Source organism: Echiichthys vipera (genome assembly GCF_963691815.1).
Source record: "Echiichthys vipera genome assembly, chromosome: 20".
Classification (NCBI taxonomy): Eukaryota; Metazoa; Chordata; class Actinopteri; order Perciformes; family Trachinidae; genus Echiichthys; species Echiichthys vipera.
Window position 1 is genome coordinate 9,639,810 of NC_139845.1, and position 27,133 is coordinate 9,666,942.

Sequence of the window (27,133 nt, forward strand, 5' to 3'; positions counted from 1 at the left end):
GAAAGAGTGCACTCAGACACTCAGAACCAAGAATCTCACACACACACTCACGAGTACCCACACTGAATCCAATGAATTCAAATGTACAGGACATGAATTTCTGACTGCAAACACTGCAGATAAGCCAGAGCTGAGCTCCGATAAAATGCGAGGGACCGCTGCAGTGGGGATGTTGAAGGAATTCACAATACCAACTTCCACACTCACCTACTGCAAAGAGAGAAATCCCATTGTCAGCTACAGCCCTGGCTGCAGCATCGACCTGGTCGTCTGAACGTCCGTTTGTGATGATTACAGCAATCTGTACACGTGTGATACAGCAAAAAATCCCTCATGCAAAGTCATTAATCATATGATTACATCTTACTCATGCATTGATCCAAATCAAACAATTAGCAGATCATTTGCATAATAGTACCAGTATGGTTAGTTTTAGTAGCTCTGTTTCTACCTTTAATTTTGTGAAAACGTGTTGGGTTTTGCTAAATATGTGGTTTGCATCTATGGAGGTTTATCCAGAGAGCATTATTGCAAATAGAGCTTTGTTCACAAAGCCTCCATGGATTTTTGACATGGTTTAATAATTGAATACGTAATTAAATAAATCAAACCCAAAGACAAAGTGGAACAGAGACTGATAATTTGCCCATTAAGGAACATTTACAAAGTTCATTCACAGTTCATCTCTCCATCAATGAAGAAGGGGGCTGGAAAGCATCGATATGAGAATGTAGTTGCTTTTCTGCATGTGCTCTGGCTGTACAATTCAATATATCAGCCTAATCCTCAATTCTCTGCCTTCCCACGTCAAGTGTGCCGCTGCGAGATGATTCACACACACACTCAGAGATAGAGAGGTGATTGGAATGCTAACCAGCTGTGTTATAGTGAGAATATACAACACACTGACAGAGAAATATGGAGAGCTGTTGGAAGAGCATGTGGATATTGGATGAGGCAGTCAAGTTTAGTTAAGTTGCTGACTTTTCTAATTGGGTTAGAGTCCGAAGTTAAGACCAGTACCAATTTCATACATCATTATTTCAGGTCCTGTAACAAAGAAGGTTAATTTCCGTCATTGAGTATCTTTGGATGAACCATCAATTTCACTTGTTGTCTGACACTGTTGCACTAGCCGTCCTTTATCGACACACATTCAGCCGATTGAGCGTGTCGAATCCATAGCAGAGGCAAAATGTATTGCCTCCCCTAACTCCTCTGTTGCCAGCTGTAACGTTCTACGAGACATACCCTCAGTTTGTATTCCAAGCATAAAACAAGACTGTCACATTCACATTGGTGTGAAAAAGATGAAAGAAGTTTGTTTGTGTTTTTGTTCTGTTTTCCCCACAATGTTCTTTGGAGATCAAATACGTGCTTCTAACCGATTTCCTCTCTCACAGGGCCAGAACATACAATATATGCGTGTTAGTGGCCAGCTGGAAGCAGTAGTCTTTGCAGTGTGGGTTGTAATCCTGAATCAATCAATTCCCTGTTGCTTGTGTGTCCACACTTTGTCAAGATTTTCTTTAACAAGATTTAAGCCCCTTCAGCTTTTAACATTTGTGGAATAATTTATTTATTTATCTAATCTAATAATTATTAATTTTAAGGTGATTTGGCCTTCTTTGCCTTTGCTCTTGCTTGATATTACCTACTGTGCAGTGAAAGGAATCAGTTTTTGAGATTGTTTCAAGGATAAAAAGGATACATTTTTCTATGCAACCCTTATTTGAAAGACAGATGCAGTCACCCTGGATGAGTTGAAGCGTTGTACCTTTGGGGCATGGTCTCTACTTATGGCGGGACTGAACACGGAGTCAACCAGAAACTGAAGGGCTTCACCAATCCTCCTGGATCCACCCTCATAGGGGAGATCTCTGATGGCTCTCAACACCTCCTCCAGTGAGCTGTAGTCTGTCAAAGCAATCCGCATCCTGCAGGGATAGGATTACAGGGAGAGCAAAACTGGATCATGTAGAAATAATGGAATAGCTAATACAAACATCAGTACAGTACATCTTGTTTGGTTTGTCTGATTAGAGATCCTCGGACTCTAAACATGAAAATGCTCTGTATAATACAAAAAAAGAGGTCAATAGATAAGATTCAAGAGTAAGTACAAATTAATTATTAGTTTTTGTGATTTGACAAAACTTTAATGAGTCTTAAACTTGATGGCAGTTAGTTGAATAGGTCTGTCCTGTGTGGGACTCTTTGATATGAGTTTGTATTTGAATTTTACCTCGGGAAGTCCCCGAAGACCGTGACTCCAAAGCGGACCCCTTCAGTTCCCACCACGCTATCCTGGAAGGAGGATACGATGGTGGAGATGAAGTCTTTGACGGTAGAGAAGCTAGTCTGGCCCACACTCCATGACTCGTCCACCAGAAACACTATGTCTGCCTGCACCACCGTCCTGCATGCTGAGGTAAAAAGAATAAGTGAATTACTGTGTGCACAAATGGCAAGGAGTGAGCAGCAGCAGAATGCGTGTTTAAAACAAGATAGCTGTATGCTTTTGGCGTGACCTTTTATATTCAAATGAATTTGGACAATCCAGAGTGAATCTTTTTTAAGGTTAAAGGGTAAAGCTGGTAATTAAGCCGTATGTTTTCTTCTTCCACTGACCACCAGATAGCAGTCTTGTTCCACCATGATGAGATTTTTCTTTTTACTTGCTTCTGCCATGCAGCCAGAGCACCGCACAAATCCCCATGAATTTTTAATGAGACACAAGTGAGCCAAAGAGACTATCAATATTCTGAGCACTACAGCAATAAAACTTTAGTACAGCGATGAGGAACGCTTAGAATAATAAGGTAAACACACCAACCAAAATCAGGGTCAGTTCCCTCGCTTGCGCATACAAACGCATTTAACATAAGGATCTGCTGCGTTTGGCAGGATTCACATGCATTTTAATATGGAGTTTAAAAAGCCTGATGCACAAAAAAGGGAACACAGATGCACTGACTACTGCACACAAACACTCACACATACATTAGCTCCTTACAACCCTGTCTATTAGTACAGACACAGATTGCATCTGAGATTGCACACATAACCCCATAAATGTACAGCACTGTACTAGCGAACGCACACACTCCACATAGAAATGTGCTGCGTGTGCAAATGCCCTCAGTCAATATTCTGGCATTACATATGCAATAAACCACAGTGACGACAGCATTGATTAGGCTTGTGAATAAGCGATAGGCACCACTGATTGTTCTGTAAGTGATAACTCAGCTTCTCCGCTGTCCTCTATTTCATTACAGAGCTTTCCCGCCTCTATTATCTCACCCTTCTTCCTTTGGCTTTAATCCCAGGATTCACTGGGGGAGACATATGTCTCCAGCCCACGGCGACCTAACATTATGTTCTCCCGCACACACCTATACATCTCTGGCCACACACCAAGGAAACAAAATATCATTGGGGATACCATTTTGGAGCCTTCTCTAGCGCTGATTTACTATCTTTGCCTACATGGAAGTTTTAGGGTCATATATTGAGTAATAGTAGATTTAGCTCAGATGCAAAAACACATTTAAAAACGTTGATGCAACCCTTGCATACACATGTGGCTGCTTCATTTATTTAGGGGGGGGGGGGGGGTACATTTTCCTCTCCATATATTTCTGTGAAAGCACATAAAACATGTACATTAACATGGAGACTTTGAGAATGTAAGCAACTGGAGGCTGGTGTCTGTCAGGTAGACACAGACTGAAGTGGAAAGCAAGATCAATTATCCAGAAGTTTGTCTGTCTGTGCTGGCAGGTGAGAACCACATGAGAAGGATAAGGAGACAACACATGCTGAGGGATTAGGGATTTTTATCTATGCTGATATCTCAGAGGTTGTGTGTTAGACCACCATTGATTTATGCCTTAGATGTAGCTCAGTGGAAGCAGCATATGCTGCAGAAATTTCTGCTAGGAAAGAAAATGCCCAGAATATAATGATGTGCTACTGAAATCAACTCCAACAAGATCAAGAGAAAAGACGTTAACCATCAGAGAGCTCAACTCAGGGGCCGTCAGGTACAGATTTTATCCAGACAATTGAATGTAAAAGTTCATCTAAGAAGAAAGTCATTGCAGTAGTTTGTAAAGTTTTAGTTGTAAAGTCACTCTTCAGGATTGGTTTCCAGTGTCCGCCCTGTTGGGACAGTCGGCGGATGTAAACAAGCAAATCAGTGTCTACTCTACTCATAATGCTGTGTTTTTAATTTGAATTCCCAGCAGTCCACTATGTAGTTGCAACATATAGAGGGAACCATATAGCTAATACTAACCACCTGGATTACAATAAGTTGACACATGGGTCAACCAGAGATATCGATTCTGCACCGGTTGTTGTTTCTGAACTTTTTTTGCACATTTGTTCTCCTCATCTTATCAAACTTTATTCTTAGTCAGGAATCATGTCATGGTTGATCTGATGTAAGTGAAACATGTGAGAAACATGACTCAAAGAAAATACTAATGTTGCTCTTTGTTTGCCGGATGTGTAAATAAAAGTTTGATACCATGTTCACCACAACTTTATAAGGTGATTCATAATCAGTGTTGTAATTACAGCTTAAAAGCCCCATATTGTAAAGAGTTTTCTTTACAATATGGGGCTGTTTTCACTGTTTTCGATATAAAGCAGATTGAGGTATGAAAGTATCAAAACGCTCAATCCACAGAGAAGTGCACACAGCCTTTATTCAGAAACTGTGCCTTTCAACGAGCTGTCAGGACTTCAGTATTGTTGATGTTACATCTATACTATATAGAAATTGCCAGTTTGTTGCCGTTATTCCCCGGCTGCAATGACAGAATGCAGATGCGAAAGTCCCTGAAAGGCTGACCAATCAGAGCAGACTGGGGTTTTTCAGGAGGTGGGATTAAAGAGACACGTGTTAAAAGTGAGCGTTACAGACAGAGGGAGAATCCAGGTATATTCAGACAGACAGTAGGAGAAAAATAATGTGTTTCTGAACACTAAAGCATGTTAACATGTTCGAGTAGAAACCCCAAATACCAAGCCTGGATGCCAGAGGAATCTGCCAAACTCATGTTTCATTTGTTCTGGCAGCTAGTTCTGGACACTTTCCCATACAGATAGATTTACAAATTCTGACATTGTGCGGTCCAATCACAGCCATTTATCTCATGTTCTGTGGTTTTAAGACAATAACTGACAACGTCACCGTCCAGTTTGCAGGTCCGTTCAGCACAGTTTTTCAGGCTCACAAAACTCTGATCAAACTGTCAAACTAGGCAGTGCTGATTAAATATGACTCAGTATTCTATTACTGTATTGACTTTCTCACATAAAATGTTTTCAGAAATGCATTTCAGTGTACCATTTAGCTGCTAATGCCTATTATATTTACACATCCGGCTGACATGTATTCATTTGCAGTTGTGTTTATGACCACCTGGCAGTCAATTTTTGGGATGTAAAACAAAATCAATGGCATAAAGGAGGAGCGGTGGAGTTGGATGATAATTCTCTGAGGGTGTCCTCACACTGCACACAGGCAATGTGAGGAATTAATTCATTGTTGATTTAAAAAATATTGATTAATAGAGCTCTAAAGTGTCAGTCGGCTTATAAATTTGATATCGAACCACATGCCCCTTCTTGTGCATAATATGAAACACTCAGCCCTCAGGGTTGCTACAGACAGTCATATGATATGATAAGACAGCATGTGAATTAACACTGTCAAGAATAAGCTAGAATATACAAAGTAGTAACAGGAGAGCCATACCTTCAAATATGGCTTGGGGCTATTTTGTATCCTTTCAGAATTCTGCCCAACAACTATACCAATCACTTTCTGCCAACTAGATTCCAGGTGGAGTAAATCTAACTTTTGATTGGCTGATTGACCTTTTGTTGACATCCAATAACACCTGAGGCTAAGGTTCTGTATCTAGGAGATAGTTTTGACAGGCAGGCAGACAGAGTGCTGTACTGTACATGAGGCGCGCAGATGTTTAAATTCCCTGACTAGACACAGTGTGTAGAGAAAGTGGAGCTGGGTTAGTGTCTACTCCATGTACCAAACCATGTGTGGAAATTTAATGATGGAAAACTCGCAGACTGTGTTCACTGAGCACCTGCCCTTTCTTTAGCCTGACTGAGCATCCAAGTCATATAATTCATAGTTCTGTGCATGTTGCTGATAATCAGTTACATGGTGTTGACTCAGAATTAAGGAATGATGTGATGGTGCCATAAAGCTGTATTTGATCATTTTACAAAGGAGGTGGTTTAAAAACACAGAATGAAATAAAGAAAAAGGTGACTGAGGGAATGAGTCACTGACTGAAATCTTGAGTTAATGCATGACTGAATAAATGAGAGAGTAAAAAAAAGTAAAGAAAAAAGTTTGATGGTGCTATATGGACTATGGGTTTGAACAATAACAAGAAGGACCATGGGAGACAAATAAATGAATCCTGTGTTTGAGTGTATCCTTAGGGTGTAGGATTGTCAGAGGTTACCTTCAGCTTGTGCTGTGACGCTTTGATGGGAGAGAGAAAGGGACAGTAGAAAGATCCACAGAGAAGAGTGGCCCATACTCTCTTCCTCTTCCTCCTTCGATCACCTGCTCCTCCTACAAGTTGTTCTCTTCACAAATCCCCTTCTTAAATTCCTCTCCCCAATCATCAATTCCAACTCTTCTTTCCTCTTATCTGAAAGTATACAGATGAATAGAGTGGGAAAGAAAGTAATTAGAGGCACTACTAGATAAAAAAAAAAGAATCAGCCATTTTTAATTTGTAAAAGATTCATGTTTCTCCTGCGTAGAGTTCTTTCTTGCAAACCTCCTGTGACACAGTGTGAAATACATGTATGTACAATAAATGTCTTGGTACCGAAATCTGACGTATGCTGCAGACTGTCAGACAGATTGATAACACATGATAAATTGTACATGTCTTGTCAATAAAGATTTTTCATGACACTTGGCCATGTGAAGTCTCATTGATCACCATCTGCAATTACACAGAATTATCCAGACAATAATGGAGGCCAATGTACATTAGGTCTGCAAAATGTTTTACTCGCTCCCCCCAGTATGTGCACAGTCCCTGTAAACAGTTTTATAACAGAGTCCCATGCCGCCATAGAAATGAAAGCATCAAATAAGCTTTTAAACCGTCCAATATGAACCCGGCTAATAAAAGACGTGATTGAGAAGTCTAAACCTTATGAACATACATGAACATTAAAAGTTATTACCCTAATAATCCGTTATGACTGTCTTGCTGGCAGTTCCTTCTCAACCTGCAGGTTGACCTGGATGCATGCCAATGTTCATACCGATCGAATGAAACGTCTCTTGAATAGAAATGTGTTGCTATTGAAGATAACTTAAGTGTTTTGCCTTATCTTTGTTGATAGGGACTTTAAAGTTACATGAAGTGTAATTTTTATTATGGTAGTTTTTACAGAAACATAAAATTCACATTCATGTTAAGTACAGCTATACCAAGTTGCTTTCAAGAATAAAAATGTAAAAAACTAACAACTAGGTACTACTAGGTTTGCTTTCATATGAACACAAACACTAATGAATGTGAATAGCTGAAATTGTTAAAAGAAATGTCCTTTATGAGATGAACAAAGTAAGATAAGAAAGGGATAATACAAATGAAAACCCAACAGTGTGATACAGCTATGAATAACAGTGTTGACCGTTGCTATGGACTCAGTTCTGATAGATTCTGGAGACAAAAATAAAATAATTTTTAAGTCAATATTTGGTGGCAAATTTTTGATTTCTGTAGTAAGTAGCCCTTTAACAAGCAGGGTAATGTATAACCCCAGTACATTATTGTAAATTAAACCAGGGTCCTGTGCCACCCTGTCGGGGTTTAATTTGCAATAATGACCAACTCACTTTACATTATGCTTTCTCATCACACATTATATATTACTGAAGAGCAGAAAGCTTCCCGACTTGAAATGACAGTTGATAAGGGCTGCTATGCTTTAATTTCTGGATTTAAATGAAACTTTGTGCTGCTTGGTGAATATGTTTTTGGACTGAAGGCAAAACTGTATTTACTTGAAGCTTTCAGTCAAAGTACATTGAAGGGGTGAGTCGTCATCACTAAATTCAGCCGATGTGACTGGTTCAAGGAAGCTCTTGCATGATTCAAGTTGCAAAATATATTTGGATGGGTCAACCAAACATTTGGACGATGTGCACCTATGCCAGACTGTGGATTACTAAAACTGCCTGAGGGCCTGCAATGCCATGGAGCTCACACCACAGAGGCAATTATCTAATGAGCTAAGGTCAAGGTAGCATGGCTAATCGCTTCCAATGTGTGTGTATACTACATTGTAGCTAGTAAAACATATTTTAGTCTCACGGCAAATCTGCAATAACAGACAGCACGTGTAGGATACGTGTAGACACCAGGTAAAGGATAGGTACAGTTAGACAGATTAGACAGATTAGTCTCACTGGTGACAGCCCAGTTGTTCCTCACAGAAATCTAGATGAAGAGAGAGTATTTTCTGTCCCAGAGTAAACCGATGTCCAGGCAGTAACACTCTGGGATACAGATAATCATCCCTTTTTTGTTCCTCGGCAGACAGAGGAAACTTCGGGTTAGTATGAAAGCGATTAGCCCCAAGGCTCTGGCTTTTTGACTTAGCATAATACATTGAGTGAAGGCTATTCAGTCCCTTTCAAATGTTGCAGCTGCTTTTCTAGCGTGCTATCATGCATGGAGACATATACATTGGAAGGTGATATTTACAGTATGGAGGTATACTACTGCAATGATAACATACTGTAGTATCTTAACTGCATTTGTGCTGCTCAATGGTCAACTTCAAATTAGTTGAGTGTTAAAAACCTTATGGACCACAGAGATGTATCAAAAGAAAACGCTTTAGCTTGGGAGTGAGTATCAACGCCTGAGTAGAGTAAATCCAATACTTAAATCGTGCTGGCAAAGGAATCATGCAGCAGTAACAGATTATCCCATTTGAAATGAATGAACCTCCATCAGAGAGCAACATGTTCAATGCATTAACTGTGATCTAGGAAACGGTTCATGCTGTTATGTTTTACATTAACTTGCTAACTCCCACACGTCTCCACATAAATGTGCAGATCTGTGCATGTACTATATGGGCATGTGGTTTTGCAAATTCAGAAGAAAAACATCAAAGAAGGGTATGTCTTTACTCGCTACACATACATGAGATGAGAACATACAACAATTTTTTTCTGGCTTTAAACATTCACATTCCATCCATCAAGCTATCCCCCAATAGATCACTACAAATGTTCCTCACGAAAGAATATTTCAACAATAAATTAATATGATAAAGCCATAAAAAAATAAATCAAATCAAAGTGAAATTTGAATTTTTTGTTTTAATATTCCTCAGTGTGAGTTGACCACCTGGTCTGACAGAACTAAAATGGCTCAAGGCTTACTCGTTTACAACCTCTGCAGATGGAAGTGAGAGCTGGCTGAACTCAAATGTAACAGCAAAAAATAAAAACTACACTCTCCCCCTCACATACCAATGCAGATCTGTCTCTGCATGTATCTTCTTATTACTGAAGTGCAGAGAGGAAAAATGTGTGTTTTTGATGAATGACAGCTAGACTAGAAAAAAGTACACAGTTACTGTCTTGTTTCTATCCTGCAGCGGGATTTTTTAAATATGTTTTCATGAGTGTTCATACAGCAAAGCAGCAGGCAAGCAGCTTCAATTTGATGAAACCATTTTTGAAACCTTTTCTTTGCTTGTCATCATAGTCCAAAGGTGGTAGACATTTTTCCTGAGGCCATCCTAATGTTCAGCAATGTGCAAAAATACAGCAGAAAATAAAAGCATTTTAACTGTGTGTGTGTGTGTGTGTGTGTGTGTGTGTGTGTGTGTGTGTGTGTGTGTGTGTGTGTGTGTGTGTGTGTGTGTGTGTGTGTGTGTGTGTGTCGGTGTGTGTGTCGGTGTGTGTGTGTTTGTCCAAAATTTGTTGATAAGATTCAATAAAGTTAACTACCCCTAGAAAAATTGCAAAACGAGTCATCAGCCATGCTAGCAGCTTTGTGGCACAGCAGTGTTTTGAGGCTCTAGGTGGTAACCCAAGATTTGTGAAACTTTAGCGAGATGGTTAAGGTTAGACATTGACCTTGAATGGTTAAGATTAGATGACGAAGTATGGGCATTGACCTCAAATAGTTAGGGTAAGATGGTAGGGATAGGGGTTAGCGTTGCGGTTAAGGTAAATGCTAACATCCCCATGCTCACACTGACACTATTAACAAGCCGATATTTCACCATGTTCACATTTCAACATTTGTTTATTAGCACTGAGCAGAAAGATGGTGATGGACCTACTGACTGAGAGAACGACATTGCAGTCCATATAGCCATGCTACAAATCTCAGTCCATTCCAACATACCTCAAGACATTCCTGTAATGTCTGTGATCATAAGTCCGAGTCATACTCTGACGACATGCTTGCAATGATCCTACATATAAAAAAAAACATTTACAAGACTGTATCCACCACTCACAGAATGCTGGGATCACAAGCACTATGTCCAGCCTCTTAGAGGAAGAAAATGTGTGCATTATGTGTCTAAGACCATTAGTTTATCACTGCCCCAAGAGGATTAAATAATGTTACAAATAAAGTTTACTGTCTCTGGCCTTGATACTTCCACTCTGTTCCCTATCTTCTTTTCTCACACACACTCACACACACACACTTGCTCACACATCACACGCCCTGTAAGTCTAACTGCACGTCAGCTATTTTTACATAATGGCATTTTCCACCTCACCACTTCACAGGATGGATTATCCCCGTAGGTGGGAAACTGGTAACAGTGAAAATACTCACATACAGACAGACACACAGACTCACAAACACACAAGCACACACACACACACACACACACACACACACACACACACACACACACACACACACACACACACACACACACACACACACACACACACGCACACACACGCGCACACACACACATACACACACACACACACACACACACACACACACACACACACACACACACACACACACACACACACACACAGCTTTAAAACTACAATGTATGATAGCCGATGTCTTTGGTGCGATGAAATTCAGATCTACAGCTACACAACACACACACACACAAACAAATAAAAGCACAGACACAGCACAGTGTATTAATGTCACTTTGCGTTTGCAGTCAACCAACACAGACAAGTCTATGCACGGGAGGAAAAAAAATTCACTCTACATAGTTTCATCTCCTGAAACCGATCTCACAAACAACCCGGCATGTTCTTATTATTCATGAATACACTAAAGCTGACATGATTGTAAAATGCATGATATCTTGTTTTTCTTGCGGAGGTGTAAAATCTTCACATTAACTCCTGCAGAGAAGCAAAGGACTGATGCCAAAAAATAACAAACATACATGCATTCATCGCACTGCATGGACAGGGTGTGTATTTGAAAATACATGTTGTAGACTGAGTGGAATGGCACATTTGCAGCAGTACCTTATCACATAAAGGCAATTTAGACAAAGTAAAAGGGCAAACAGCAAGCACTGATATCATAAGGTAATGCTGTTTTACTGTAAGGAGAAGCCGTAAAGACTCAGTATCAAAGGTGTTGGCCTTAGTCCAGACACTCAGGCTGTAACAACAGTATCTGAGCAGTTAAGAATTCAAAACTACTCAGTAAAGCACCATATTAAAGTGCAGTTAAAGTAATGGGTTTTGACTATGGCCCTATCATGGGCCTACACAATTTCACTTACCACTGCAGACAAGTTAATCATTATTATCTTCCCAATCCAGGGGACCTCTTGACGGTCAACAGAGGTAAAATATCCCCTAAAATACACAAAAAGGTTTCATCCAAGTCAGGGGGAAAAAGTCTGGAAGTGTATTCCTGCAGAGAGTGTTATCAGATATAATCGACTGAATGGTACATGAGAATCAATGTGCGTATCTGTGTGTCTGTGTCTGAGTGAAAGAGGTGGTGGGTGTTTTTGGATGTGTGGATGAATGACAGAGACTTTCTTTCCGGGCTCTGCTGTAGTGCAGAAAAGTTTCGGAAGAGGGGTGGGGGTAAAGCTGCTGCAACCTGTTGGCTCAGAGAGAGAGAGAGAGAGAGAGAGAGAGAGAGAGAGAGAGAGAGAGAGAGAGAGAGAGAGAGAGAGAGAGAGAGAGAGAGAGAGAGAGAGAGAAATAGACAAAGAGAGAAAAAGATAAAGAAACAGAGGTGGGGGAGCTACTGATGAGCTTTGACCCACTACTGTTCTACAGTGCATGGAGGCATAGACACCAACAGCCAAATTTTCACCTCGGGGTAACAGCATAAGCAGTTAAGTAAAACGATGTCAAGGACTTGGAGGTTAAGTCTGTCAGTTGTATCTTCTTTTAGTAAGGAATGTTAAAATCCACCCAAAACGGCCTTGGATATACACAGACTTGCAGACAGAAGGCGACCCTTAAACAACCTCAGCAAATAGCTACAGAAAAAATATTCAACATTTGACAACTTACAAACCCAGTCTTTTACCAGTTTCTTTCAACACTTTTTTCAGGGTCATGCCTGTATTTTGTGTTTCTACGAGAACATGTTTACATGTTTTGATTTTTAAAAAATGCAATATTTTTTTTAAAGTGACCGTCTAAGTATATCCGTAAGTACCCTCTGTCTTAAACACTCCGTTTTAGTGCCGGTCTCTAAAAGTCCCCCTCCTGAAAAAAGCCCAGTCTGCTCTGGTTGGTCAGCCTTTTTTAGGACATTCACATATTTGAAGCCAATTTGACATGGTGGCCAAACGTTGGAAATGCAACTACTGGGTCTGTCATACAGGTGCGTCACTCGATAATGATAATATTGGAAGTTAGAGTCCTTTTCAGATAGGGGTCCGGGGGTTTCTCCCCCGCGTAATTTTTTTTTTTAATTGGACTGACGAACATGCAATTGTGATGTAGTTTGAGGTCATATCTGATTCACGTCAGGGCAGGACTATTTAGTAAGTTAATATTTACATTAAGGATAGGAAAGTTCACCACAGGCACCAGCAGCCAGAATGAGACATTAGAACAGCCTATAGCCCCATAAACACTCATGCACCGGCTCGATGCCAAGTGGACCGATCGTCTCTATAAATAAACCCTATAGGCAACGGGACAAGATTTAGGTCAAAGAAGCAGTCTAATAGTCTACTAGTCTGAGTAGTGTGGAGAGGAAACGTGGCGTAATGCATTGGGTGTCTTGCATTGGGCGTCATGCAATTACGGAACTCATCCGCTATCGTCTGACAAAGCTTCAGCGTTTCATGAGCATGTATTGGCATATGCAGAAATCTCTTTCCAACTCCACTATAACGGCTCAAGTTGCTAATCTGACCATAAACAATGACAGCCAAAAGTCTTGGCCCAGATATCTGCTGGCTACACCGGAAAGCCTGAAATATTAACCGTTGCCCCCAGAGGCTTGTCTTCAGACAGGATTCTGAGATTGGGGCAAAAGAGATAAATCAGATGTCTGTAAATCGCTGGACTCATTTCATTGTCAGAATTTGATCTATTCTGTCCGATAACATTTCAAAAGTTTAGAAGAGCTGCACGATTAAATCACTTAATCCCCATCCAAGTTAGCTGGAGCACTAAAAACGAAGTAACCGGCTCTGCTGGCGGAAGCTTCTAGTCGGCCTGCAATATGGGCCACACAGTGGGGAAGTAGTGCTGATCATCTTGGTGTTTTAGATGCAGCAGTTGAACTTTTTTGCTTTCATGTGCCACTGAGGAGTTTTCATAGGACTGAACAGAGCTCCATTTTGAACACTCTATGCAGTTCTTTGTAGATCCATGCTTTTTACCGTTACCTGTAAGTAGTATATATCACAATCATACAGAAATGGTTTCTGAATACAGTCTGTGCGCCCTGCTCTGTGGATTAAGCGTTTTGATACTTACACAGTATTTATATAGCACCTTGACCTGCTTTGTAACAGAAAAAGACATGGAGATCAATTTTTATAATATGATATTATCAAAGCATAAACTGATGGGACTTAAACTGTATTTGCACACCAGCTTTACACAATAGTCCAATCCTTACAAGACATTATGTCACATCAAGCTATGCAACATAACAAATGATAAAAGCACCAAGCATAGCCAGGGTCATGTTGGAGCATGGGTTATTGTATTCCCCACATACCTCTGTAGTCACGGTTTGTATACTCACATATAAACCCAACCAAAATGGCTTGAGAGCCAACAAAAGAGCAAACACCTTCTCAAAACAGAAAGGAGAGGCAACATGATAAATCTGTCATGTTTTACAAGCCGCTCTCAGTTTCTGTGTGCGTGCCTCTCTGTGTGTGTCTGTGCTTCCCTGTGTGTGTCTGTGTGTTGAGGGGCATTGGGTCAACTTTAATGGTGGACCCGAGGAATGTGGTGACTAGTTTAATAGGGTTTAGCCAGCTGTCAATCTTGACATGCTATAACTCAACACATACACACACTTAAGATGGACACAACAGTGAGTTCTGCTTGGGATGCAGATTTAGAGTGGAGTAGAGATGTGAAGCATATGCAATTTGCTATTGTAATATATACCTAAGCGCATTCGTCCCCAACTCTCATAGGGATACAGAACGACAGCGGCTGCTTAAATAGTCTCTATCTCAATTCACCTGTAAAGAATAAATGCATCACCAGATTCCCAAACAAATGTAACAGAAATGCTGAAAAAACATGTTGAATATGAGTCATGGGGCTGTAGATGCATCTTCCAAAAAGACCAAGAAAGTTTGCATGTATTTGCATAAGCAGAACATATAAATCTTTCAACAGAAGTAGCTTACATCTAAGAAAGTGTAACAAACCAGTTGCTAATCAGATAAATAAATAAATGTGACCCTCCAGTCTAGCCTCAATTACATCTGCAACAAATGGAAATGTATTTTACTAGACAATGAGGGAAAGGAGGCTTATTGAACTTCAAAGCTATAAGAAACTCATGTCTGAAATTTCCCAGAGGGCATGACATGGTTAGTGCATCACACATTGTGAAACACTTTCAATTCCTTTAAAAGAACTCCATGTTTTAAATACAACACCACTGTAGCGTGTTGATTTCTAAATGCTCATTGCAGTTTTAGTGGATCAAATTATTTGTTGTGCTTCTGCTTTGATGAGCATGCTTCTGCAAGGGGGCACTTTCATCAGGCGCACATAAAGGGTTTTCTTATCATAGTGACTGAAACGTGACTTTACTATGTTGAAGTAGCAGTGCAGTGAAGGGCTGGTCAAAAGCACATAGTTGTTAATTCAAACTACATGTGGCTACAGTGTGAATGCATGTCAGATGTCAGTGTGTAAGGCCTGCCTTCATGTATCCTATTCTCTACTGCAGCAGTGCAGCTCCAACTATATAAAGCGAGGGACTTCTACAGTGACGATGATATACTGATGTATAGTAAAAAAGGTGGTATATTCTAGTTTGGCCTCAGGGCCGTCTGACTTACGTGCTGCCCTGCCGCTGACCCGCAGCATATGTTAAGGAAGTTCAGAAGGGTGCATCAATCAGGACCACTCTCTCACTAGACAGTCAATGTTGAGTGTGGCTGTGCGTATATCTCTTTGCACTGTCTAGCAGTGTTTCCCCCCGATACTGTAAAATGGGCCTCAGTGGAAAGAGAAGCGACTATTGTTAACACAGATTACATTTAAGAGTTTTAATAGAACATAAATGGATCTGCACCACATCAACACCTTACACTGTAAACATTTGTCCCTTGCTCAATTACATCATGGGTGAATAAGCCTAACTGTCTTTCAGCAGCAGGTGTGATTAGAAATAAAAGGTGTTTTCGACCTGTTGGGGGTATTCAGATGGGGAATATTAACAAGCCTTGTCTCAGCTAATTGCACTCCTTCTCCAACTGGGCCTGAGCCCCCACCCCCACCCCACCCCCAGTAACGAAAGGTGCTGGTACAATAGTGAGCTTTGATTAAATTCATGCTGTAGGCTAACCAGAAAAGAGAAAGAAGAATAAAAAATAAAAAGGGGCAGCAAAATCGTATGCCTGAATGGGAGGACCGGGAGTGAATACGGAAGGCAAAATAATACATAAAAAAAGGGGTGTATACGTGTCAATATTTGTGTGTGTGTGGTTGTCATTCATTAGGAATCCCTAGGGCTGGCCAACTTCACTGACAGCCCAATAAAAATATCACCCACAGGTTATTACATCCTGGGTAGCTTCTTCAAGTGGGAATGAACCTTTTCTCGTAAATTTTTTTCAACTCCCAAAATGCACATGGGTTAAAGGTGAAAATAAAATAAAATAAAAACTATGACATCTCTTATGATGTGACAGTGACAGTTTCCTTTTCTAAAGAGCCATATCAACTCCAAAACTATTGTGTGCCTGCTGAGGCCACTGATGATATATGAAATGGAGGTATAAGTGAGTATAATAACCTATTAATATTCTGTTTGGAAAAGCCTTGGTCATTGACCATTCATGCCTTTTGGCAGCTTTTCAATAACTTCTACTTCTAATTTGATGAAACAGATTTAATGCATTTCTGAAATCTTCATTTCTCCACCTCCTTTTTTGCTCCACTGGTTCCATCACAGCGGTTATGAGAATCAAACATTGCTTTAGCCGCTGGTTGCAAGGCACTCTGTTAATTGTGCGATTTCTAACATGGCACTTTAATTATGTAAAGTTGAGGCTTTGAGGTTTGAAATCCAGAATTGATTATTTCTTTATACAGTGTTACGTAAAATTGGTGGGTATATCACAGTAATAGCATTAGCTTGAGCTCAAACGGAGACGGTAGAGTGTTTTTGTTTGAAATGTATTAGTAAGTCTGAGCTGAACTTTGACCACCTACACTTTGGAACATTTTACAATTAAACTTTCCATATCAGAACATGTCACCTGCTGCTTTAGCGTGAAATCAGCATTGGATGCTAGTTTCCCCATGCTGGTATTGAATTTGTACTACTGCCTCCTTTTGTGTGGCAGTAATGTAACTATTACTGACAGCATGAGATGCTTGTATCGTTTTTTTTTTGCTCAATGCTGTCAGTGTTGGCACATTGGTTGGAGTTTCACACCAGAAAGATGGGCAGTCTCTCTCTGACTGGAGGCTAATGCAGTCCTGACTCACATCCATAAACCATACAAGCTGGGCAGAGCGCCCACTGCTGCCAAATACAAAAGGCTTGCTCTGCTGCCAAGCCTTTTAGCAGTGGAAATATACGTACAAACATGCACACACACAGAGAAGAGATGCACGCTGTGTGCAGCACGCACATACATCCATACCCTTGGTGTTCACACACTCAGAGCTCGACTCTTGTACACAGTTTTGTGATGATAAATTAATTTCCTAAATCACGTGCCTCTCCATCCCTGACTGAGATACGAGCTGTTATGGCAACAGAAGAAAACAGCAGTTTCAGCATGAGGGCTGGTTTGTTGGGACGACCTGCACCAGAGCAGAGAATTGAGATGCAGCAGAAGTCTGGGTTGAAAGAATTAGTCATGAGTGTGTGTCCAATTACCACTCTGAAGCCGACAAAGGATATCAAAATAATGAACAAAACCAGCTCTCTTCGCTGTGCTTAAGAAGACATAGTGTCACAAATCCAATATTCAACACAAAGAGAAAACTACAGATACACATGTAGAAAGTTGAGTCAATATCTCCACAGAAACAAAGATTTTTGGCCCACAACTGAGACTTATTGTATTAGAGGTTCTGCACTTGACATTAAGGAGATTAATATAGCCTGGGCAGAGAGTGAAGTCCCTCTCCCTCTGTGTGTGTAAGAGTTTCTCAGATAGCCAGTCTGACTGCGTGTGCATGTTCATGCATGGGTCGAATCCCGGCCTCCATCCCTTTTTTCCCCTTATATTTCAAGCACAGCTCCTTTAACTTCAAATTATCAGCTCTTCTTCATGATTGCAAATTGAAGACCAGTAAATAAAATAAGTGTATGATGGCAACATCAGATTGTACATATTGTATGGTATCTAGATATAGTGCATGATGTTATGATTATACATATGTACACTGAAATGTAAGGCTGCAATTATGTTAATTATAGCCACATACACTTATCATTAGATGATTTAAAAGGCAATTCAGTAAGTTAAAGGTCCCTATTAATGGTCATTTCCAGGGTTCATACTTGTATTTGGGGTTTCTAGTACAGTTATTTAGTAGAAATACCTGTATTCACCCTCTGTCTTAAACAAACGTTTTAGCTCCTGTCTCTTAAAGACCCAATCCCAAAAAAGCCAAGTCTGCTCTGATTGGTCTTCCGCATCTGTGCTCTAGGCATTGTTGCACCGTCACAGTATTTATACAGCACTGTGACCTGCTTAAAAAAAGACATGCACATTTCACTTTTTCCAATATTCCATTATATAGACATTATACACTATGTCATGAATCTGCAGTAGCTCATGTCTGTTGATAACAAAATACAACCCTTTGTATCTCAGGATGACGAGTGTGTATCTGACCCCGAGAGCTGCTTTACATGCATGTGGGATTTTTAGGAACTAGACAATTCGTGAAGGTCAAAGGGCATCAAGCAACAGCTGTCCACAATTCCCTTTTGAACCCGAGACCACAGAGACAGAAAGAGGGAGAAAGGGAATGAGGTCAACAAAGGAGACACAGGACTGAGCAAATTTTTTAATTCATCAGGGGTAGACATGCCTGCATGGCTACAGTATGTGTCTGTCAAAGTGATGGAAATGTTGTGATCATCTCCACAGCTCAGTGCAGGGGAAGAAGCAAGGGGTCATGCCTTGCTTTCATCCCGCACAGGATTTGACTCAACTTGTTGAAGCAGGCTTTAAAGAGAATTTTAACTGTGCATATATGATTATGCTTTGCTTAAGGGGAAATCAAAAAACCTTCAATAGTATGTGTGTGTGTGCGCACCTTCAGACATCTATCTCAGTGTTTAGTTATTTAACATGGTGCCTGCATGCTGCACCCCATCCTACAGCCTCATTCAGACTCCCCTCACTTGGCAGTCCAAACGGTTGGCTGCAAAACACAAAACAGAGAGGTGAAGCTACTGCCTTGTAAATCCAGGTGTGTCTGTGAAATGATACTGCTTGGTAAAAGCATGATAATTTGGACCAAATTATGCCAATTACACTCGACCTATCTTAGGGAGTGCATGGCTAAAGTAGACAGTATTGACAGATGAATGCTTTACACAGACAACCTCTGTACAACACATCTGCCAGAAAATGACCATTTTTTGTGTTAACTGTTGGAAACTGTACTATTATGCTTATGCTGATAAACATAGATAAGCTCACACATTTAGAAAAATATTGCAGTTGTGGATAGTAGTTAACAGCAAATTTTTGTCCCCTTATTTGCCTGTTTTTACTGACCCCTTTTATAAACACAAAACCATTTACTGAACTCAAGACAGTTCAGTTATAAAGGTTATCGTGTCGAAGGAGTGTGCTGCAAAACTTATGGTTCTATGCCTTTTCTGCACTGCTAAACCTAATCCAGCTTTAGTGAGCAGAGCAGAACTGGATTTAACTGAGTTCACAGAGCAGGACTTTGAAGGACAGTAAAAGAGTTTACTCAGGTATGCAGTATAGCCCCATTAGTACTGGAATAAAACTTTTTTTTTTTAATGAAAGTAGCCCAAAATGTAACTTTAGATAAAGGTTACTGCTGTGGCAAAGTTAAAATCAGCCCAAACTGCTGACGTTTTATGGTTTTCCACTGTATCTTCCGCTATTTATCCAATAACACAAAAACATTTTTCACATTTCCACAATGCTTCTACAGTGAAGTGACACTTCTGAGTCCATTATCTTTCTTATCGGTTATCTTCCACTATGATAGGTCATCTTTGGTAGGTGTCTACCTCCACAAATGTATAACGAAACATATTTTCTAGTTTCAGGATTCTCTTTCGACTCTGAGTGTACGGTTCCTCTGAGGCCTGGCTCAGAGCCTTCAATGTAAAACGTAAGTCTCATATGCTTCAGGCCATCCATCAGGTACTCCAGATGACTGACTTGCTGCCTCCGCCATAACATTTGATTAGCTCCCCAAATGCATCAACCACCTCTGGGTCTTACCTGACTTTGCTGAAGACATGGCCAACTCGATATTAGATCTCAGATCTCAGAGAAGCTGCTCGACCACGGCCCTGTAAGATGACTGCAATTCCACGTAGGGCGTAAGGTGGAGTGAGTCAGACATACACAGGACTTTCACTTGGGACACCGTTGTTCGAAAACGTCAACACTGACTTCTTTTATAGGTATATAGGCCGTTCTTATGTAACATTCCTTCTGCAAAGTTCTTAACTTACATAAGTATCTTAACCAAAACCACAATCTTTTTACTAAACCTAACCAAGTAGTTTTGTTGCATAAACATAACGATGAAAAGATAATTTTGTTTGAGTTCACAACAGAACTCCCAGAGCGTTAAAAGTGACACCAAGTGGTCCTGACCAAGCTAATAGTGACTAGATTATAACGGCCTTCTGAACCTACTAGTTGGTGTAAAGGGCCCTTTCTAACCCATATCTATGAGGCTGATAAACCACCAATTTTGATTGATGCACCCTCCTGAACTTCCTTAACATATGCTGTGGGTCGGCGGCAGGGCAGCATGTAACTCAGGCGGCCCTGAGGCCAAAGTAGAATATGCCACCACTCCAAATTCAATGGAGTGCAATTTAAATTAAACTGTGCATTTGTTGTGGGACTATTTTCAGCTGTGGATTAATACACATTTGGCATGCTGGTCATATTTACAGCAGCAGCGCCCATGACAAAAATGGCTACACAAGTAATTAAGAGGAAAAAGTCACTGTTATTGTCTTTTAATGGGAATTTAATAATTCATACCTATCCTTTAATAGTTATGTACCTACAGTAATCTGTTGTTTTATGTGAGCCATTATTGTGAATATTCAGAATATTCTGTTACTTCTCATTGGTGAGACTTTACCATGCATTCACCCGCTCCTGAATTTGACCCTATGAGCTCATATCTGAAGACTCTGTGTATACTCTATAAATATAAATGCACTCGGTCCATCAGTCAGGCAGTGAACTCAGTGGAATGTGACTTCTTTTACAATATTGCATGTTGGCTAAGGCTCAGAAATGACACACACACACACAAACCCGCAAGCAGAGACAAGTCTGCTGTATGTCTGCTGAGAGCAGGTCACTGGAGCTCTGCGGCAGTACTCAATGGAATGGAAAATGGCCAGGGGGGTGGACTGATGCTATGAAAGCTGCTGCTTCATGTGCATTATACAAAGTGTTCACATAAAAATTCAGGAAAGCCATTTTTTGCATATAAACATGAGTCATGACAGCCAACAGAGACAACAAATGTGGTTCAACAATGTAGAAAAAATAGATGGCAGCATAATTCCTAACATTATCTACGACCTGGCATGTGTTTTCATTAACTGCACTAGTGGTGCCATTTACTGACCTTTACAGTGTTCAAATTTTATGGAAAAAAACAAAAACAAAATAAAGGTAAACACCAACACATGCCCTCTCACATCCATCAACACATGCTGCTTTTACGTCCACCCCTGCGCGGTGAACTCCACAAACCCTGACTTTCCAGGAGTAAATATCACAAATTCATTAGAGCTTGAGCATATGGTGAAGGCTTTGAAAGCGGGGACACCTGGGGGTTTTCGCAAGCCGCCACACAACCTTTGTCCTCATCTACCCCCATCTCTCCCCCCAACTGCTGTACTCGTCTCTTTTGACTTTTCTCCCCCCATCATGTGCGCTTCAAAATGTCCCTCTTTGGTCTAATCTAGTATGCATGGCACAGCTGGGGATGGACACGGACAGCATTTTGTTGAAGAGTCAGAGGCTCTACCTCCGTTTCAGGGATGCTACAGAGAGCAACTATTCAGTGGATCACTCAATTTCATGGGAAGTGGACTGTGAGTGTAACAAGGCAACAACTTTTGGGAATTGAGAGGCTGGGAACAGAGGCAGCAAAGGCAGGAGATACAGTTACAGAGGAGGAGGAGGAGAGAGCAATGAGAATAACAGAGAGAGGCTGGAGTGACACAGAAATGGAGGAGGCTTGAGGAATAGCTGAAAAGTAATGACAGGTTGAAATACAACAATCCTACAAGAGAGAAAAGGAAGTAGAAAAAGACCAAAAATGTTTATTGCTAACACATGGTGCATCTGTGGCATGGTCTAGCTTTTCTGGCTATTACTGTACGGTTCAGCACTTCTCACGGGAGATGAAAGAGTGGCAGACAGAGAGGTGAGGTGATGGAGACTACATGTCAAGGAGGAGTGGCAGCAGGCTGAGGAGAATAACATCTGCAGAAAGAGAGAAACACATAGAGGAGAGGGAGAGTCAAATAGATAGGTTAAGACAGAGAGCAAGAGAGAGATGGGGGTGGGTGGCGTTGGGGGGGTTGGATATAAAAAGGTTTATGAAAACTGCTGTCATCACTCTTTGGAGAGCCAACGAAGCAAAGGTCAAAAGTATGATTAAAGGTCAAGACCCTTAAAAAAATCAGGAGGGATCAAATAAGTGTAGACATTCACACATCCACACACGCTCACGCACCAATTGCGGGATCCTAGAAACCAGACTAGAAACTCACAAACAGAGCCAAACCTTTATCGTCCCCAGCCCAGCTCTGCTCCCCCCGAGGCTGCCGTTCCCTGGCTTCCAGGTGAGTTCAGCCCACCCTGGAGGGGGCAGTATTGTTCCAATAAGGGTATTTGTCTGGGCATGTCCTCCAACTACTGAGATCTCCCCCTACCTGACCTAGAGCCTGAGGGGACCAGATTTGGCATGAGAGGGAGAAGGATAGATGCATATATAGTGTTTGTGTGTTTTCTTCCTCTGTCAAGTTAAGTCTTCTTTTCATTGACTTTCTGGACATAATTGCTGTGCTGGCTTGTCACTTCTAATGTTTGCAAGCAAGCTAACAACAGCTGAAAGTTTTCAGCACAAAAAAAATCCTGCGTTGCATCATTTTTGCGGCTAAGTTTGTGTTCTCATGTAAGAAATAGCCTGAAAAGTATGTTTCATCTGCAGTCCAGTATCTTTGATGGAATAAAAAAAAATCAACAAAGTTCTGTGAAACCAACAATTGTGACGTGACATTGTGCCAGACGTGCAGAAGATTTAGTAAATTAAAAGGTTAATTGTTGGCTTGAATCCCATAGTCAGCTTATATTTCAATATAAATGCTCTCTACACAAAGTTTAAATGTAAAAGTCCCATATTGTAAAAAGTGAGACTTTATTATTATAAAGTAGGTCTAGGTGCTATATTAATATGTTGAAAGTATCAAACACAGAGAAATGCACAAAGCCCAGTTCAGTGCTGTTAGAGTCATTCCCCGATTGCAGTGACAGTGCCAAGACTCTGAAAGCACAGACGTGGAAGACCCGGAAACGCAGACCAATCAGAGCACACTGTGCTTTCTCAGGAGGGGCTCTTAAAGAGATAGGCGCTAAAACAGAGCGTTTCAGACAGAGGGTGAATACAGGAATATTTTACCAGTATGGTAGAATGATAAGTCCGAACCAGAAAGGGAGCATAGTAAGGGCCTTTAAAGTTATTCAAAATACTTTGTATCTCCCATGTTGACAAATACATTTGTGATGTATTTGGAAGCACATAGGTGTGCAGACTGGGAAGAGCAAGAAAGCTATTCTTTCTCTATCCAAATGTAACAAAATCTGCCTACCAGCACCTCTAAAGCTCACTAATGAACAACTTGTTTGTTTAAACAGGCTAGCTGCTCCCCCCTGTTTCGTATCTTTATGCCAAGCTAATTGCTAAGCTGCTGGAGGTAACTTCATACAGATATGGGAGCAAGACTTTGCATCTATCCTTCGGCAAGAAAGTGAATACGTATATTTCCCAAATCTCAAACTAAGCCTTATATATGATATAGAAAAAAAATACATAGTAACTGCTAAGCTACATAAAACATGTTTGCAAAGACTAACACAACATGACAAATTACAGCATAAATAACAAGTAAATGAATGAGGGTCAAGTGTATGTTTGCTCTGTGAGACATCCTGACTTCTCTGTGTATACTGATGAATGGCAAGTTCCACAGTATGCACTGTGTATTGATTGTCAAAATTACACACTATTACGGTTCTATTATCCACACTGACTGCCTTTAATTACACTAGAGAGCAAGAGGAAGAGTGAAGGAGGAGAGAGAGAGAGAGAGAGAGAGAGAGAGAGAGAGAGAGAGAGAGAGAGAGAGAGAGACACTATACAGATAGATAGATGAAGCGAGACACTGCACCGAACTAATTAAAACAGAAACTTTTTGTTTCAGCGAGTTGACAGGGAATGAATCTGGCAGGGAATTAATCTGTCCGCAGGGAACACAGTGAGGAGTTACACACACACACACGTATACACATACGTATATAGGGAGGTGCAGTGCAGTGTGCCGTTGCCATGGTTACTGAGTGTGGCGCCCCATCATGCGGCAGAGTTAATGCAGAGGTGTTGTGTGTGTGTGTTTGTGTGTGTGTGTGCACGCCTTATTTAAGCTTTCATTATATCACCACCCTGACCTATTCCAACATCCTCTACAGAAGCACACAGAGAAAAAGGTTGCAGCGATAAATCCAGAGTGTTCCTGTCCAAATAGCTAAGTCATTGCCTTCGCTTCCTATTTGTAGCTCTTACCCTCGAGGCATCATTATGCTTATGTTGGATGATGACATACTGAAAGAAAAATATTTCAAGGAAAGATAAGCACTTCAAGTCAAGACTTACACAAAGTGTTCCTGTGGGATGTTATAAAGAGGGACATATATAATGATTAACAGGGCTAACGAACTACGAACACTGCCTGGTGCCTTTATAGGCAGACTTAGCAACTACTGTATGTGTACATGTGGTTTAAAGTACGTGTTTGTGACCTGAGAGATTGATTCTAACTAAAGATGCAGCATAATTTGAAAACTGATGTTTTCTGTATGGAAATTTTGTAAATTAGCAAGTAACTAAAACTCAGATAAATGTGATGTAAAGCACATCCAAGTAGTATAAAGTTCTTAGTTACTGATAATATTTCACTCGTAGTGTCTGTTTTCCTTGTATACCTTCTACCTGGTGTATCATCCCTGTGTTTTTATCATTTGATTCTATTTGATATTTTTATATCAAATAGGTGAAGCACTCTGTGACTTGTGTCTGGAAAAGCTGCTTTATAAATACATTTTGCTTGCTTGCTGGTAGCAGTAGAAATAGAAGTAGAATGGAAAGAGCATCAAATATTCAAGTACACTACAAGCACCTTATCCTTTATTTGAGTAAATGTACTTAGTAATTTTCCATCACTGTAAGAGAACTACAGAAAGAACGAAACAGAGGGATGGAGATCAAGGGAAAGAGCCCAAATGAAGGTAAGTGCTACAGTAAGTCATCCAGGCTGCTCCAACATACTTCCAGTAAATGTCCAGTAATCAAAACATCAAGTTCAGCATACATCCAAAACATGTGGAACCTGTCTGCTCTCATTGTCCTTTACCTAACAAATGTGTCTGTTCAAGAAACCGTCATCTGCACAAAAATAATTACTAATGCAAGTCTACAAATAACAGCAGTTTAATCATATTTTTAAATATATATTAATAAATATGAATTCATGTTCTGTTCTTAAAACCACCTGTGCTTTCCCCACACAGAGGAAAGAGGTCATTTACATGAAGAAACATAGGCAGCCAAAGACCGGTGACCACCGAAGATGGAGAGTATCATTAATCTCTGTAAGAAGGATGTGTATGTTTGAGCTTCAAATGAGTAGGCGTGTCCTGCTCCTCCCTCACACTGTGAACTCCACATACGCAAAGCTCAGTAAACACGTTTACAACTCTGCCTGTAACACATAATTGTACCTTCACTGACTGTTTTCCAAGTCCATTCTCAGCCTCATAACCCTACGTTTCTCCTCACATATTTTCACAAGACATTTAAAAAGGAAAATCCACAGTAAGGGGAACTTGCTATAACTGCTGGACCTGTATCTAGTAACATTTCACTGTCACAGTAAAGCAGGGGTATAATTGAAGGCTGTTTGAAATACTGTGGCAGCTCATAAGGCTCAATCATGGTCATGTCCACCTTGCCAGAAGAGTGCAGGAACGGGTAAGAAAGATCCTCGTCAGGTCGGGTAGAAAAGTAGTTCTTTTAAAGTTTAAACCGAGTACCTGAGAGTATAGCAAAGTTGACAAATTCGGATTGGATTATAGCACTGGAAATGTAAGAATATTGTTTGATTAAACTGAAGCTGATGCTGATGACTATTTCTGACAGACTAGAAACATTTCATGGTATTATTTCTTTAAAAATTTAGTATAGTATGATTCAGTATAGTAACATATGCAATGGGTTACAGTTTAGTATAATATAGTATAATTAAGTATACAACCATATAGTAAAGTGCAGTTTAGCATAGTATAGTATCATTCAGTATAGAACCATATGGTAGTTTAGTATAGAATAATATAGTAAAGCACTGTATAATAAAGTACAGTTTAGTATAGTATAGTTTTAAAACTAGAGACTATCTGATGATGATGGGATAACACCAGATGTGACGCTAAAATGGGCCAGGGGCCTAAAGGGACGCCCTTCATTCTGATCTCCGCCACACACCTGTAAAGTTTCATGACTGCATCTTATACGCCGTACAATCGGGTCAGTGGTGTAAAGTGGCAGGGCCCAATCACCCTCCCTACTTCCTACCCCTCTACTTCCAGTGCATGTTCTTGATTTAATTAAACCTCTGAGTCTTGCATTGTTATAACCATCTTCTACTGATTCACACAGGAATAACACTACAGAGCAGAGCACAGTGTTAGACACAATGGTGATATCTGCTAAGTCAGCCAAACTGATTGAGTAATGTTTCAGATTCAGTTGTTAGGCTATTTTATACAACATCCTCTCTGGAATGAAAATATGGATTAATGCTCTGTCTGTAGCTTAAGTCTTACAAATATTATAAAAAATGTATTC

General features: G+C 40.4%; 1 protein-coding gene across 1 annotated transcript in view; it reads right to left on the reverse strand.

The window, feature by feature from the left end:
• Nucleotides 1-11,970, reverse strand: part of col7a1l (collagen type VII alpha 1-like) — a 62,117-nt gene extending 50,147 nt beyond the window's left edge. The window contains exons 1-5 of the mRNA XM_083935075.1: nt 11,833-11,970; nt 6,513-6,704; nt 2,246-2,426; nt 1,778-1,937; nt 208-301 (exon numbers count right to left, since the gene is read on the reverse strand). Coding sequence (XP_083791201.1) covers nt 208-301; nt 1,778-1,937; nt 2,246-2,426; nt 6,513-6,588 — 511 coding nt within the window. The 5' untranslated portion in view covers nt 6,589-6,704; nt 11,833-11,970. The remainder of the gene's footprint in view (nt 1-207; nt 302-1,777; nt 1,938-2,245; nt 2,427-6,512; nt 6,705-11,832) is intronic.
• Between the last annotated feature and the right edge of the window lie 15,163 nt (nt 11,971-27,133).